Source organism: Chiloscyllium punctatum, chromosome 17 (assembly GCF_047496795.1).
Source record: "Chiloscyllium punctatum isolate Juve2018m chromosome 17, sChiPun1.3, whole genome shotgun sequence".
Lineage (NCBI taxonomy): Eukaryota > Metazoa > Chordata > Chondrichthyes > Orectolobiformes > Hemiscylliidae > Chiloscyllium > Chiloscyllium punctatum.
Window position 1 is genome coordinate 103252139 of NC_092755.1, and position 16833 is coordinate 103268971.

At 40.6% G+C, this 16833-nt stretch overlaps 1 protein-coding gene across 1 annotated transcript in view; it reads right to left on the bottom strand.

Annotated features, from left to right (window-relative positions):
- Positions 1–16833, bottom strand: part of pes (pescadillo) — a 53834-nt gene that overhangs the window by 27032 nt on the left and 9969 nt on the right. The window contains exon 4 of the mRNA XM_072588084.1: positions 16473–16582. Within this exon, the coding sequence (XP_072444185.1) occupies positions 16473–16582 (110 nt within the window). The remainder of the gene's footprint in view (positions 1–16472; positions 16583–16833) is intronic.

Below are 16833 nucleotides of genomic sequence, written 5' to 3' on the forward strand. Positions count from 1 at the left end.
ACATATAGATTTTAAAAAGGCATTTGATGCACTACCACACAACAGACTTATGAGGAAAGCTACGGGTCATGGAATAAAAGGGACAGTAGCAATGTCGATGGCTGAGGTGTTGAAAACAAAGTAACGGTTAACAGGTATTTTTCAGGCTAGAGGAAGGTTTCTAGTGAAAGTCCTTAGGCTTCAACTTGGACACTGCGTACAGTTCTGGGCACCACTTCTATGAAAACTTGTGAATACATCAGAGAGAATGCAGAAAGCTCTAGGAGGATGGCTCCAGGGAGAAGAAACTTCAGATTAGTGAAGTTGAGACCTTCTCTTTGGAGAGAAGGCAGAGATGAATTTGATAGTTTTCAAAATCATGAGAAATCTGGTCAGAGTATTCAGGAAGAAATGGTTCTCAATCAAAGATGATCAAGAACTATGAGGCAGTTTTACCGTATTATGCAAAAGGAACAAAGGCAAGATGAGAAAGGGCTTTTCCAAAGTCAAATGGTTACGGTGTGGAATGCACAGCTTATCTACTGTGGTGGAGGTTCAATCGAGGCATTTAATTAAAATAATCACCTAATGTGTAAGATTACCAGGAAAAGACAGCAGATTGGCAATAAGTCAAAATTCTCAAGAGAGCCAGTGCAGACAGGATGGGGGTGAACAGTGTCCTCCTGGACTGTAACAATTCTAAGATTCTGTGAACAAATATAGAGATCACCAAAGAGATATCTGTAAAATTTGTAAATCATCTCATTATAATCTGGATCAGAGAATGGCAATTCTCTTCTCAAAAACGTAGCATATCTAACTTCCTGAAGTACACAAGAATATTCTGGTATATTTCTAAGCTCACACAAACAATGCACTGAAGGAGGAGAGTGAGAAAGGAGGATTAGGATGAGGATGAAGAATGAGGTTAAAGTCTTGAACAGTCTTATTTGGGGATGAGGGGTGATGACAGTCACCAGTCATGTTAAAATATAATCAACGTAATGGAGAACAACTGAAGTCTCAGAGTAGAATGAGGAATTGTCCTGAGTGTGTGTTTTGGAAAACTGTAGTCTCTGATCCAACAACTGTCAGGTAATTGTGTGGGACTGCCTTTCAGAGCAGGTTTAAACTGCCAACTGAAGCCTGTAGGCACGAATCACTAACATAACTGAATACCACAGATCTTTTTAAGTCGGATATCCTAACTCAGCATAGCAATACATGCAAGTATTTTGAAGAACATAAGACTAAATGGCAGAAGAACATGTTCACCACATCACAAAATGTGACCAAGAACACGCAGTGAACACTGGCTTTATCAGTGATGTCCTCGTCTAGCAAGATCTATGGAAAATTTGAGGTTGAGGGAGACAAGTTGAGTTTAGGGCAGAGGCATCAGGACCATAGATTAGGCACGATATTTTTTATTGCTCTGGAGAGAACGTGAGCCTTAGTTTGAATTTACAGTGGGGAGGGAAGAAGTCAGACTAGTACAGGGAAAGCAGGAATCCAAGATATAGTGCAGAAGACAGCAGAATGGATAGCACATGTAATTTTTGCACAGACAACAGGGAGCCAAATCCAGCCTACCTGCACACTCAAGATTGGGCAAACCCAGACTAGGGGGGTTGATATGCTGGTAAAATGAGATGTTAAAGCTGCTGTCAATACTGAAGAAATATAACCAGCTTGTCTCTTTTGTAAATTCTTCAATTCCACAGGGCAAAAAATTTAGATGACTTAATTTCAATTAAAATTGAACCCGAGAACAGATGGAAGTACAGGACAGGTGAATGCCATATAGCAGATATATGAGAAAGAAGGAAAACTCAATATTTTAGTGACAAGGTGAGACAAGTCGTTTCAAAGCCAGTAAGATTTGGGGATGTAACTATAAAGCTAGACATAACTCTTAGTAGTAACCGTACAATTGCTGATATCTCAAAATGCTTCACAGACAGACAGATTTGGTGCCAAATTTGAAAGGCAGCAATGTGGAATTGAAGGAGTTAAAGTTAAGCCAAATAGTTTTAGAATGCTTCAAAAAGGACTGGTCTGGCTGAAGGTTTTAGCAGCAAAATTAGTTGCTAAGAGTGGGGAAAACGATACAGAAGGTCAGGATCAGAGGGAATGTGCAATTTGAGAAGAGTGAATAAAAAGGGTAGGACAAGGTCATGGATGAAATTACAGGTGGGTATTTTGCATTAATTTAACTGGGAAACAGGAGATGTCAATGTTTCTAAAAGGTTTTAAATACTTACAAATCCTATTGTTTTAAATGTAAACAGAAACCTAAAGATAACAGTGCAAATGGAGGATGTATTAACAGATTGTTCGTCAATCATTAACAGTTAGAAGAGCACCTTGAATTATTACTCCCCTAAAAGTAAGGATGCAATTTTGAACAGGTCCTTTTAAAACAAAATATATGTGAGGTATTAAGTGTTCATAAACAGTTGTTTTTAAGAATACAATGATTCCACATCAGCAAACACCATGAGAAGCTTGTTCTAGCATCAAAATCACTTTTTAGAAAAACAAAAACACCTTCTGCATCAAGTAATTTAATACCACATGGGAAAATAACAGAAGATACAAACTTCCAATAAAATTTAAAAAGAGAAAGTTTGTTGTTGTGGGGTAGGAGTACACAGAGGTAGGCTGGGGTAAAAGAGCAAAAAGCATATAGATAAGGAGGCAGAGAGAGGCTGGAACAGGCAGTATAGTGCAACCTGTAGCAGTCCAACAGCAGAATTAAAATGAGTCATTGGTAGTTACCACTGAAAACATACCAAGTAGTGTAAATTATTGGGGAAGTATCATGTTGAACAAGGGTAGTTGGATGGACTGAGAAAGGGAAAATCACAAAGGAGATAATTAGATTTTCCAAAACTCAAACATCTTTGAGGACACCTGATCGACGTAATTTGAGCTATGCTCTTTTGCAGTTATCCAAACCCCTTCCGAGATGCTTATAGCTTTGTAATGTCCCTAACCACCTTCATTGTTGTTTTTCTAAAAGGTCAGAACATTATTAATTTGTTACATGCACAATGTTTCACAACTGAACCAAAGCAGAACTCAGAAGCACAGGATAGATTAGTTTAGATAGATTAGATTACTTACAGTGTGGAAACAGGCCCTTCGGCCCAACAAGTCCACACCGACCCGCCGAAGCGCAACCCACCCATTCCCCTACATTTACCCCTTTACCTAACACTACAGGCAATTTAGGAGGGCCAATTCACCTGACCTGCACATCTTTGGACTGTGGGAGGAAATTGGAGCACCCGGAGGAAACCCACGCAGACACGGGGAGAACGTGCAAACTCCACACAGTCAGTCACCTGAGTCGGGAATTGAACCCAGGTCTCTGGCGCTGTGAGGCAGCAGTGCTAACCACTGTGCCACCCACTACTCAAACAGAAAACCAAAAATGATTGAAATCTGGAATTTAAAATAAAATCAAAGGATTATCTTAAATTGTTGCTTAAGCATTGACTGATTAATATTTACAATTTCCTGTTTTCATTACCAATGAGAGCCAAAGGTTAAAATCACTGTGTTTCCTCTCTTAAGTACTATGCTTCTCACAGCTAGCTTGTCTACTAGATAATGGTATGTCACATGGCACTATTTAATAAAATGGAGGGGGGGGGGTAGTTTGGGGGTCGGAGCAGGGGTAGGGGTAGTGATATGAATAAAAAACACATTCCAGAAGAGCTTTCAGGGTCAATGAGGACACATCATTTTTTTAATATTCCCAATTAAACGAGTAGATACATCAAGCGATCAGGCAGACATATATGAAGCACACAATGTGATTTTAAATCTAACTTGAATCCATTTTCATTGTGTTGATACTAAACCACTGTGCTTTCAGGTGATGGGTTGGCAGAGTGACATATGGGGATACTGATCATCAAAAGGAACACAGTAAGACAATTCGCTAACTCTTCTTCTACGATGAAGCTTTGCTTTAAAAGATGTACCAAGTAAGCCATGATTATTTAAATGTTCCCAAAGTATTTATATTATTAAAATTCTTACCTACGCCTGCAGTGCATGAGGAAATGAATGTCATACTCACTGACTTGTCAAACACAAACAGTATATTTGTTCAATTATGCATAGATAGGAAAATCGATCACAGCCAATCACAAAGCCACAGCTAAGTAGGAAAAGCTGAACATAGCAACCAAATCATCCTTTTCTCCTCCTCAGTCAAACCCAGCTAAAGCTACCAACTATGTTCAGGAGGGTTTATACTAGTTTGGCAAAGGGCTGGGAACCAGTGCTACATATCTGAGAGGGGGTTAGTTGTAGATGGGGCAGTGACAGGACGTAGTGAATCTATTTGGAAGGTTTTGCATGTGATAAAACAAAGGGAATGGTTAAAGTCTGCTTTAACGCAAGGAGGGTCAGAAATAGGAGTGATGAACTTACAGCATGGATCAATCAGTACTTGGGACGATGACGTTGCGGCTGTAAGGGAGACGTGGGTTTCACAAAAGCAGGAATGACTGCTAGATGTTCCAGGGTTTAGAACGTTTAAAAAGAACAGGGAAGGTGGAAAAAGGAAGCGATGTAGCATTTCTAATCAGACAATGCATCACAGCTACAGAAATGAAGGTTGTCGAGGAAGGTTTGTCTACTGAGTCAGTACGGGTGCAAGTTAGGAACAGCAAGGGAGCCCACCTCATCGGGGGTTTTCTACAGACCCCCTAATAGCAGTAGGGAGATTGAAGAACTCATAGGCTGACAGATCTTGGGAAAAATGCAGATGTAGCAGGGTTATTGTTATGGGGGACTTCAATTTCCCCCAATAGTGACTGGAACCTTCTCAGTGCAGATGATTTTGGTGGAGCCATTTTTGTCAGCTATGTTCAGTAGGTTTCCTTACTCAGTATGTAGACAGGCCGATGAGGGGAGACGCCATTTTGGATTTAGTGCTTGGCAATGAGCCAGGACAAGTGTCAAATCTCGCGGTGGGAGAACACTTTGGTGACAGTGACCACAACTGCCTCATATTTACCATAGCCTTGGAGAGGGAATGAAGTAGTTACTAAGGGAAGATATTTAATTGGGGAAAAAAAAATTATGATGCTATCAGACAAGAGTTGGGAAGTAGAAATTGGGAGTAATTGATTCACAGAAAGGGCACAACAGACATGTGAAAACTATTTAAGGAGCAGTTGTTGCAAGTAATGCTCAAATTTGTTCCTCTGAGACAGGCAAGATGGGGTAAGATTATGGAGCCTTGGATGACTAGAACAGAGGAGCTTCTTGTTAAAAGGAAGAAGGCAGATTACGTAAGGTAGAGGTAGCAAGGACCTAGCACAGCTTTAGAGGATTCCAGGCTTACTAGAAAGGAGCTCTGAAATGAATAGAGGAGAGCCAGCAGGGGGCACGAAAAAGGCTTGGCAGGAAGGATTAGGGAGAACCCAAAGGCATTTTACTCATACGTGAGGAATAAGGGAATGATCAGGGAGAAGTTAGGGCTGATCAGGGATAGTGTAGGGAACTTATGTATGGAGTCTGAGCAGATAGGGGAAGCCCTAAATGAGATTTTTGCTTCAGTTTTCACAAAGGAAAGGGACCTTGTTGTGAATGAGAACTTTGAGGAGCTGGGAAACAGGCTTGAACAGATCAAGATTGATGAAGTTGATGTGCTGGAAATTCTGCAAACATTAAGATCGATAAGTCCCCAGGGCCAGACCAGATTTATCCTAGGTTGCCCATGGAAACGAGAAAGGAGATTGCTAAGCCACTGGCGAAGATCTTTGCTTCCTCACTCTCCACGGGAGTCGTACCGGAGGATTGGAGGGAGGCGAATGTTGTTCCTCTTTTCAAGTAGGGGAATGGGAAATCCCTGGCAATTACAAACCAGTCAGTCTTACGTCTGTGGTCAGCAAAGTTTTGGAAAGAAATCTGAGGGATAGGATTTATGACTATTTGGAAAAGCATAGCATGATTAAAAGGCAGTCAACATGGCTTTGTGAGGGGCAGGTCATACCTCACAAATCTTATTAAGTTCTTGGAGGAGGTGACGAGGCAGGTTGACAAAAGTCAAACAGCAAGGCATTTGATAAGGTTCCCCTTGGCAGACTGATTCATAAAGTCAGGAGGTATGGGATACAGGGAGATTTGGCTGTCTAGATTCAGGATTGGTTGGCTGACAGAAGGCACAGAGTGGTTATAGATGGAAAGTATTCTGCCTGGAGGTCAGTGTCACACAGGGCTCTGTTCTTGGGCTTCTGATCTTTGTAGTTTTTAATTAACGACTTTGATGAAGAGGTTGAGGGGTGGGTTAGTACATTTGCCGATGACCAAAAGGTTGGAGGTGCCATTGATAGTGTCAAGGGCTATTGCAGGCTGCAGCGTGACACAGACAGGATGCAGAGCTGGGCTGAGAAACAGCAGGAGTTCAACCTGGATAATTGCGAAGTGATGCATTTTGGAAGGAAGGTCGAACTTGAATGCTGAATATAGAATTAAAGACAGTATTCTTGGCAGTGTGGAGGATCAGAGGGATCTTGGTGTTCACGTGCATAGATCCCTCAAAGTTGCTACCTAAGTGGAGAGGGTTGTTAAGAAAGCATATGATGTTTTGGCTTTCATTAACAGGGGGATTGTGTTTAAGAGCCACGAGGTTTTGCTGCAGCTCTCCAAGAATCTAGTGAGACCACACTTGGAATATGGTGTCCAGTTCTGGTTGCCCTGCTATAGGAAAGGTACAGAGGTTTTGGGGAGGGTGCAAAGAAGGTTTACCAGGATGCTTCCTGGACTGGAGGGCTTGTCTTATGAAGAGAGGTTGACTAAGCTCAGACTTTTCTCTCTGGAGAGAAGGAGGAAGAGAGGTGACCTGATCGAGGTATACAAGGTAATAAACGGCATGGATAGAGTCAATAGCCAGAGACTTTTCCCTTGGGCAGGATTGACTGGCACGAAGGGTCATAGTTTTAAGATATGAAGAGGAAGGTATAAAGGAGATGTCAGAGGTAGGATCTTTATGCAGAGTTGTGAATGCATGGAATGTGTTGCCAGCAATGGTGGTGAAAGCAGAGTCATTAGGGATATTTAAGCCACTGCTGGACGTGCACATTTGCCGAAAGGCCTGTTCTGTGCTGTACCTTTCTATGGTCTATAAACAAAACAAACCAAATTCACTCAACACTTTTTATTTAAAAAACTAATTTGAATTATTTTCTTACTTAAATCCTTTATAGAGTTATAACATTTATAAAATTGTGGTGGCAGGGGAAGCAAACTTACCCATAAATACATCTTTCAAAAGTCTAAGTAATTATTTGAAGCAAATATGTGAAGCCAAGGGAAAAAAAATGGACAGTGTGATTATTTTTCGGTGCAAAGAGGAAGCTGACAATTGCTGAAAGCTTGTCTTCTGTGGTTCTGTCTGCTAAACAGTAGCAGCTTTTGTTCTGGAGATCATGTGGGGTAATTATAAATGCTTTAAACTGTATGCTCTGTTAATTTAAGAATCAGGGGTACACATGGTCAAGGTAGTAGAAATGATGTCATTCCACCTGGAACAGTGCCACTCCATGCTCATATTGAAGTACTACCACTATAAAATAAATCACTAACAAAAAAAAGTTTAAAACCATTTTTTAAAAAGCATTAAATTTATACAAACCACATTTTCAAATTCATCCCACCCTGATACAGGGATTTCACTATCTCCAGAGCTTTGCTATTGAAAGTTTTGGTAAATCACTTACTCACACTTTGATATCTCATCAGATTCTGACTTCAAATGCAACAAGTAGTTCAGCAGATAATTGTGGTTAATTGATGGATTAATTGGCAGGTTAGGCACAAAGGGGAACTGGTGAGACTGATATGTTGAAGGAGCTGAAAGACTGAGTTGTTAGTAAACTTTATCCACAAACAGAGGTATCTTGATTTCTGTCTCACTGACTGGCTTGGCTCTGATTTTACATTTGTAGCAGAGACTTGTGTAAAGGTGAAGATTGGAAACTAAGTGTTATTTTCAGACAATAGCTATAAATTTGAGTTACGTTTGAGAAGAATGGCTGAACCCAACTGTATGGCATCAGGACATGATATCCCACCAATGCTTTGAGAAGATGAACCTTACCCAAAACATAGGAAAAATGTGCCAAAGCCATACTTTGTCACTTCCTATTTGAAGATGGATCAGGTGTAAAGTATTCTCAGAAATGAGAGGCTCAGAATTCGATACTGATAAAATTTGGATAATCTATGAACATTTAAGGACAAAATTTATAAAAACTACAAATCTGTTAACGCATATCAGATATGATCAACTTGATAATTATTCAGTGAATATATAGTTGAACTTAAACAGACTACATTAGAAATTGGAAAAATTTTACTTGAAAAGATTCCTAATTCAGCATTTACCATTAAACTATAAGACTGATCTAGGGCCTCACAAAGAGTGTTTAATTTTGCAAAAGAAACATTACTTTGGAACAGATGTCAGAAACCTTAAAAAAAAACTGCAAAGAAAACATTCATTCCCAATGGGCCGAGTAGCTCAACTGGGACATTCAGCAGTAACACATGGGATGGAGGATTTAACAGCAACAGAAATGCAAGGCTATCCAGACACAGCCCAAAAGTGTCAGAATGATAGGTGAATAATAGCTAAAGGAGACATGAGTATAGAGGTACCTTGGGCAAGTTTAGAGGAAGAGGAAAAAGAAACAGAAGAAAGAAAACCAGGATTGGCTTTCCTGTATGTTCACAGATGCTTTGGATGTAACTTAAAATAGCATTATGTAAAGGATTGTCCTAAATGGAATAACACTGATTTCAAAACTGTGGAAGTTTCAGAAGGGGATGCTGATACAGGTCAGGCAGAGGGAAACTACACAAGAAGCTTCAACTCAGTAATGAATGTTTGAGTTGCAATGGAGGACATGCATTCATTGTCCAAAACAGCTCAATGTATGGAATGGATTTGGTAAAATATCCCCAAAAAATCATTAAATAATAAGCCATAAGATATGGGAGACGAATTAGGCCATTCAGCCAATTCAGGGCTGATATGTTTCTCAACCCTTCTCCCCATAACACTTTATTCCCTCACTCATCAAGAATCTTTATCTTAAACACACTCAATGACTTAGCTTTCACAGCCTTCTGTGACAATGAGTTCCACAGATTAACCACCTTGCATCTGAAGAAATTCCTCCTCATCTCAATTCCATAGGGTCGTCCCATCACCCTGAGGCTGTGCTTTTGGGTGCTAGTCTCTCCTCCTACTGGAAACATCTTCCCCACATGCACTCTACCCATGTTATTCAGTATTCTGCAAGTTTCAATAAGATAACCTCTTATCCTTCTAAACTCCAGATCATTAATGCATAATGTGGATAGTTGAGGTCCCAATACCAATACCTGTAGAATTCCACTACTCACTGGCCATCATCCTGAAAAAAACATGTTTATCCCTAATCTCTGCCTTCTGCCAGTCACCCAAGACTCTATCCATACTGGTACATTGCCCCTAATACCATGGGCTCTTATTTAGCATCCACCTATGTGGCACCTTGTCAAAGACCTTCTGGAAATCCAAATAGATTACATCCACTAGCTCTTTTTTGTCCAACTTGCTTGTTCCCTCCTCAAAGGGTTCATAATAGACTTGTGAGGCATGACCTCCTCTTAATGAAGCCCTGCCAATTCAGCCCTTTTTTACCACACAGACAGCATAGTGGTCAGCACTACTTCCCCTCAGCACCAAGACAAGGTTTGATTTCAGCCTCATTGTGCAGACACCACAGACAGTCAATCTCCCAAAACTGTATATGTCTCCATTGGATGCTATGGTTTCCTTCCACAGTCCAAAGATGTACAGGCTAGGTGGACTAGCCAAGGTAAATGTGGGGTTATGGGGATAGTGTGGAAGATGGGATCCCTTCAGAGGACTGGTGCAGACTTGTTGGGCTGAATGGAGCCTACCTGCACTGTGGAGTTTCTGTAGTTCTCATTTCAAAGTATCCCACAATCTCATCTTAAATAATCCAACTTTAAAATCTTATCAATGACCGAAGTCAGGCCAAAGGCCTATAATTTCCTGCCTTGTGCCTCCCTCTCTTCTTAAACATGGGTGATGTTGTGAAACTTGAAAGGGTTCAGAAAAGATTTACAAGGATGTTGCCAGGGTTGGAGGATTTGAGCTATAGGGAGAGGCTGAACAGGCTGGAGCTGTTTTCACTGGACCATCGGAGGCTGACGGGTGACCTCATAGAGGTTTATAAATTATGAGGGGCATGGATAGGGTAAATAGACAAAGTCTTTTCCCTGGGGTGTGGGAGTCCAGAACTAGAGGGCATAGGTTTAGGGTGAGAGGGGAAAGATATAAAAGAAACCTAAGGGGCAACGTTTTCACACAAAGGATGGTACGAGTATGGAATGAGCTGCCAGAGGAAGTGGTGGAGGCTGGTACAATTGCAACATTTAAGAGGCATTTGGATGGGTATATGAATAGGAAGGGTTTGGAGGGTTATGGGCCGGGTGCTGGCAGGTGGGACTAGATCGCATTGGGATATCTGGTCGGCATGGACAGGTTGGACCGAAGGGTCTGTTTCCATGCTGTACATCTCTATGACTCTGAGACTCTCCGACTCCAGTGATTCCTGAAAGGTCACCACCAATGTCTCTACAATCTCCTCGGCTATCTCCTCCAGAATTCTAGGGTGTAGTCTACTCAGTCCGTGTGAAATTATCTGCCTTTAGACTTTTCAGCTTTCCAAGTATCTCCTCCTCAGCAATGGCTACTGCACTTACTTCTGCCTCCTGACTCTCGAAGTTCTGTTGCTGGTTTCTTCCACTGTGAAAACTGATGCAAAAGTACCTATTCAGTTCCCTTGGCATTTTTTTGTTACCCATCACTACTTCTCCAGCCTCAATTTCCACTGGTCCAATGTTCATTCTTGCCTCTCAATTTTCAGATATCTTAAAATAAAACTCTTACACCTTATATTACTAGCTAGCTTAATCTCATTTCATCTTCTCCCCACACCTTTATTAGGTTTTTAGTTCTCCTCTGCTGGTTTATAAAAGGTTCCCCAATCTTCCCTGTGTTGCATGCTTTTTTTTTTGCTTTTCTGCAATCCCTAACTTCCCTTGTCAGCCACTGATGCCTCGTTCTCCCCATAATATACAACTTCTTCCTTGGGATGAATTTCTGCAGTGACTCTTGAATTAGCCCCAGAAACTCCTGTCATTGCTGTTCCATTGTCTTCTCTACTAGACTGTCCTTCCAATAACTCTGGCCAGCTCCTCACCCATACCACTGTAGTTAACTTTACTCAACTGTAATACCATTATATCTGATTCAATCTATCATATTATAGTCACTACCCCTTAAGGTTACCTTCACCTTCAGCTCTCGAATCAAGTCTGTCTCATTCTACATTGCTAAGTCCAGAAGTGCCTGTTCCTTAGTAGGCTCTACCACAAGTTGCGCCATAAAAAAATCTTGTAGACATTCCACAAATTCCTTTTCATGAGATTCGCTACCAACCTGGTTTTCCCAGTGTACCTGCATATTGAAGTCACCATGATTAATTTAATAGTGCATTTCTTACATGCCTTTTCTATCTCTGGATTTATTTTCTTCTTCACCTCCTGCTACTGCGAGAAGGCCTGTACACAACTCCCAGCAGGGTCTTTATTCTTTGTTGTTCCTCAACTCTACCCACATAGATTCTATACCTTCTGACCCTATATCATTTCTTGCTATTGTTTTAATTTCATTCCTTACTAACAAGGCAACCCTGCCCCCTCTGTCTGTCTTTTCCATAGAACATATCCTTGGATATTCAGTTCCCAGCTCTGATCCCCTTGCAGTCACATCTCTGTAATACCCAAAATATCATCCAATTTCAATCTGTACTACAAGTTCACTTACCTTGTTTAATCTATTGCATGCATTTAAGTACAATGTCCTCAGTCCTGCATTGATTGCCCTCCCTCCCTTGCTCACTTGTTCCCTTATCTTCTGTACCTCACTAGCAGCAGAAGCAAAATCAAGAAATTTGAGAAAGCTACTTGTTACAGATTTGGGATTGTCAACATGCCGAAGTCAATACAAGGTGTTACAATTCCCTGAAAATAAGGATAAATGGTCTTAATCAACACAGATGTAAAGTGAAATCCCCTTACTGTTGAGCAAACCATCTATGAAAAGAACTCAAATTAAAACTGGAAATGGAACAGAGCGAGGCAGTTGTTTCTGGGAAGCCAGTGGATGTAGTTTGTATAACCTGAACATTATTGGAACAAAAAGAACCAAAGTGCTGGAGAAATTTAGCAGCTCTAACATCTTAGCAGCATCTATGGAGACAGAAATAGTTAACATTTTGAGTCAGACAGGACTCTTCCTCAGAACATGATACGACGTTATTGTAGTCATTTCACAAGACCTAACATCGCCAATGAATATATTTGGTAGATGAGATTAGCAATAAGAGTTTAACTGAATTCTCTTAAAACTACATTGGCAACTTGTACATACAGCGACTCACACAAAAAATCCTAAAAACTACAGAAGTTTGAATATGCTAAACTTATAAAAGAGATTGGCTATAAACTGTAATGTATGTGAAAAATGAGGCCACCTCAGCCTGAAGTGAACTTGGACAAAATTGTAGCAACAAACTACAACGAAGAAAAAACATTCTACCTTGCACTTAATAGTCATGGCAACTAGATTTATTTGGTCTACAATAAGATGTGAAAAACAACATTAGTGGAAACTTTAATGGAGAAAGGGAAGCTATGGGAATTTGAACAAATGTTTAGGGACTGGCTGATACAGGTAGGGTATGGCATTTCTCAGTTAGTTGCATCTTGCTGAATATAGGTTGCTTTCAGCTTAAAGCATACCCACAACACTTTATTGATATCACAAAGATGCCTGCCAGTTTCTCCATGATACAGGTCAATGCTAGAGATGGACATTCTTCAAAATTAGAATAATGTGTGATAGATGAAACTAAAAAGCAGTTTAAGATTGGTAGTCAGGCTTTTGGGGTCTTTAAGTGTATATAGTTAGATATTAAGCAGAACAATTTAGGAGTGACTTTGAATTAACAATTTTTTTTGTGGAAAGTGTTGCTGCATCTCAATAAAGTGGGTCTGGTCTTGACAGAAAGATGATTTTGCATCCAGGGAAGAAACAGACCATTTAAGAGATTTGATTGGACTGCTATCCTTGTCATGCACTCAGTTTAAACTGGATAGCAGATATGCTGTATTGTAACTGTGTACTATGATTAAATGTGCTATTACAGTCAGAGTGTCAGAGATGTACAGCACAGAAACAGACCCTTCAGTCTCATCCATGCCGACTAATATCCCAACCCAATCTAGTCCCACCTCCCAGCACCCGGCCCATATCCCTCCAAACCCTTCTTATTCACGTATCCATTCAGATGCCTTTTAAATGGTGCAATTGTACCAGCCTCCACCACTTCCTCTGGCAGGTCATTCCATACACGTACCACCCTCTGCGTGAAAAAGTTGCCCTTTAGGTCCCTTTTATCTCTTTCCCCTCTCACCCTAAACCTATGCCCTCTAGTTCTGGACTCCCCCACCCCAGGGAAGAGACTTTGTTGATTTACCCTAGCCATACCCCTTGTGATTTTATAAACCTCTATAAGGTCACCCCTCAGCCTCCGACGCTCCAGAGAAAACAGCTCCAGCCTATTCAACGTCTCCCTATGGCTTAAATCCTCCAACCCTGGCAACATCCTTGTAAACCTTTTCTGAACCCTTTCAAGTTTCACAACATCCTTCTTATAGGAAGGAAACCAGAATTGCACACAATATTCCAACAGTGGCCTCACCAATATCCTGTACAGACGCAACATGACCTCCCAACTCCTTTACTCAATACTCTGCCCAATAAAGGAAAGCATACCAAATGCCACCTTCACTATCCTATCTACCTGCAACTCCACTTTCAAGGAGCTATGAACCTGCACTCCAAGGTCTCGTGGTTCAGCAACACTCCCTCGGACCTTACCATTAAGTGTTTTAGTCCTGCTAAGATTTGCTTTCCCAAAATGCAGCACCTCGCATTTATCTGAATTAAACTCCACCCCTCAGCCTATTGGTCCATTTGATCAAGATCCTGTTGTAATCGGAGGTAACCTTCTTTGCTGTCCACTACATCTCCAATTTTGGTGTCATCTGCAAACTTACTAACCACACCTCTTATGCTCACATCCAAATCATTTATATAAATAACGAAAAGTAGTCAACCCAGCACTGATCCTTATTGCACTCCACTGGTCACAGGCCTCCAGTCTGACAGACAACTCTCAGTCTTCTACCTTTGAGCCAGTTCTGTATCCAAGTGGAGAGTTCTCCCTGTATTTCATAAGATCTAACCTTGCTGGGGTACTTTGTCAAATGCTTTACTGAAGTCCATATAGATAACATACATCGCTCTGCCCTCCTCAATCCTCTTTGTTACTTCTTCAAAAAGCTCAATCAAGTTTGTGAGACATGATTTCCCACGCACAAAGCCATGTTGACTATCCCTAATCAATCCTCATCTTTCCAAATACATGTACATCCTGTCCCTCAGGATTCCCTCCAACAACTTGCCCACCACCGACATCAAGCTCACTGGTCTATAGTTCCCTGATTTGTCCATACCACCCTTCTTAAACATTGGCACCACGTTAGCCAACCTCTTGTTTTCTGGCACCTCACCTGTGACTATAGATGATACAAATATCTCAGCAAGGGGCTCAGCAATCACTTCCCTAGTTTCCCACAGAGCTCTAGGGTACACCTGATCAGGGGTTTATCCACCTTCATGTGTTTCAAGACATCACATGCTTCCTCCTCTGTAATATGGGCATTTTTCAAGATGTCACCATCTATTTCCCTACATTCTATATCTTCCATGTCCTTTTCAACAGTAAATACTGATGCAAAATACTTGTTTATTATCTCCCCATCTCCTGCGGCTCCAGACAAAGGCTGCCTTGCCTATCTTTAAAGGGCTCATTCTCTCCGTTGGTTCTTCTTTGTCCTTAGTTTATTTGTAAAATCCCTTTGGATTCTCCTTAACTCTATTTGCCCAAGCTATCTCATGCCCCCTTTTTACCCTCCTGATTTCCCTCTTAAGTCTACTCCTACTGCCTTTATACTCTTAAGGATTCACTCATTCAATCCTGTCTGTACCTGACAGATGCTTCCTTCTTTTTCTTAACCATTACACTCCATTTCTCTAGTCATCCAGCATTCCCTACACCTACCAGCCTTTCCTTTCACCCTAACAGGTATATACTTTCTCTGGATTCTCGTTATCTTATTTCTGAAGGCTTCTCATTTTCCAGCCATCCCTTTACTTGTGAACATCTGCCCCCAATCAGCTTTTGAAAGTTCTTGCCTAATACCATCAAACTAGCCTTCCTTCAATTTAGAATTTCAACTTTTAGATCTGGTCTATCCTTTTCCATCACTATTATAAAACTAATAGAATTATTTCACAAAGAGAAAGATGCTTGATTCAAACATGTTTTGGAGATACTTGAAGGGATGCTTGCTGGCATGAGTCAGGGACAAGAAGAAAAATCAAGTTTTATTTGGGTCATTTGTGATTAAACACATTATTTGTTTCTATAAAAAGAAATGGAAGTTTAATTGTAATATATGCACTATCCCATCTTTTGGACTCATCAATATTATATCACATTTCTGTTGCAGCACAGTCACCTAATGAACACTTTGACCTTATCCACAACCTTCAAATGGCAATGAAAATTTCAACACCATAATTTGTCCATGCATTTCTCTATTCCCTGCAGAAATACATTATTTTAAAAAAACTTAGAAGTCCAAATTGATCTCAGGTATGAGGCACATTGAGTACAAGAGATGTGCTCTGACTGAATACAAAATATGATAGCAAAATCCATTCTTTCATATATCCTTACATTTGGAGAAATTTAGGACAAACCAGCCAATCAGTACTTGGTGTCTCATGCAGAATAAATTGATGTTCCTTTGAGATTTGGCACTCTTGCGATTCTAAACCAATGAGAGCATTTTCTCTATTTTTCAGCAAAATATAAATTAATGCAAGTTTATCATATCTGGAGGAAAATGTAGATAGTAATTTCTAAATTTAATCTGAGATCCTCTAAGGGTAATCTAATATATGTGCACAGACCAGAGTCTGGCAATCTGAAAATATGTTTTTGGAAATTTGTAAAGTTTCTAATTACTATCATACTAATCTTTTAGCCTACGGAAGCAGAATAAAAATGGAAATTAACATCCACTGAACTGTTGAGAAGCTGTCAATCAGCATTTTGAATGTTACCACGGTTAATGCACCCAAAAACTAAAAACAGCACACTTTTCATCATTTGAAATTCATATAATGTAAAGTTGGAATAATGAAAATGACAGAGTTCACTTTTATGAACATGAGTCGATCCAGAAATTACCTTTCTTTGACAATATGATCTAGCTTGTACACAGGTTTATTCTCCTGAAGCTTTTGAGCTGTTTCCCATTCAGCCTTTCCATAGGCCTTCCGTAATTTCCGGACAAATACCTGAAAGAAGGAAACATAACCATATCACAGAACCCCTACAGTGTGGAAACAGGCTCTTTGGCCGAACTGAACCTCCGAACAGTAACCCACCCACCCTACATTTACCCCTCACTAATGCACCTAACCTACACATCCCTGAACACTATGGGACAATTTAGCATGAACAATTCACCTGACTTGCACATCTTTGGACTGTGGGAGGAAGCTCACGCAAACACGGGGAGAATGTGCAAACTCCACATAGACAGTCA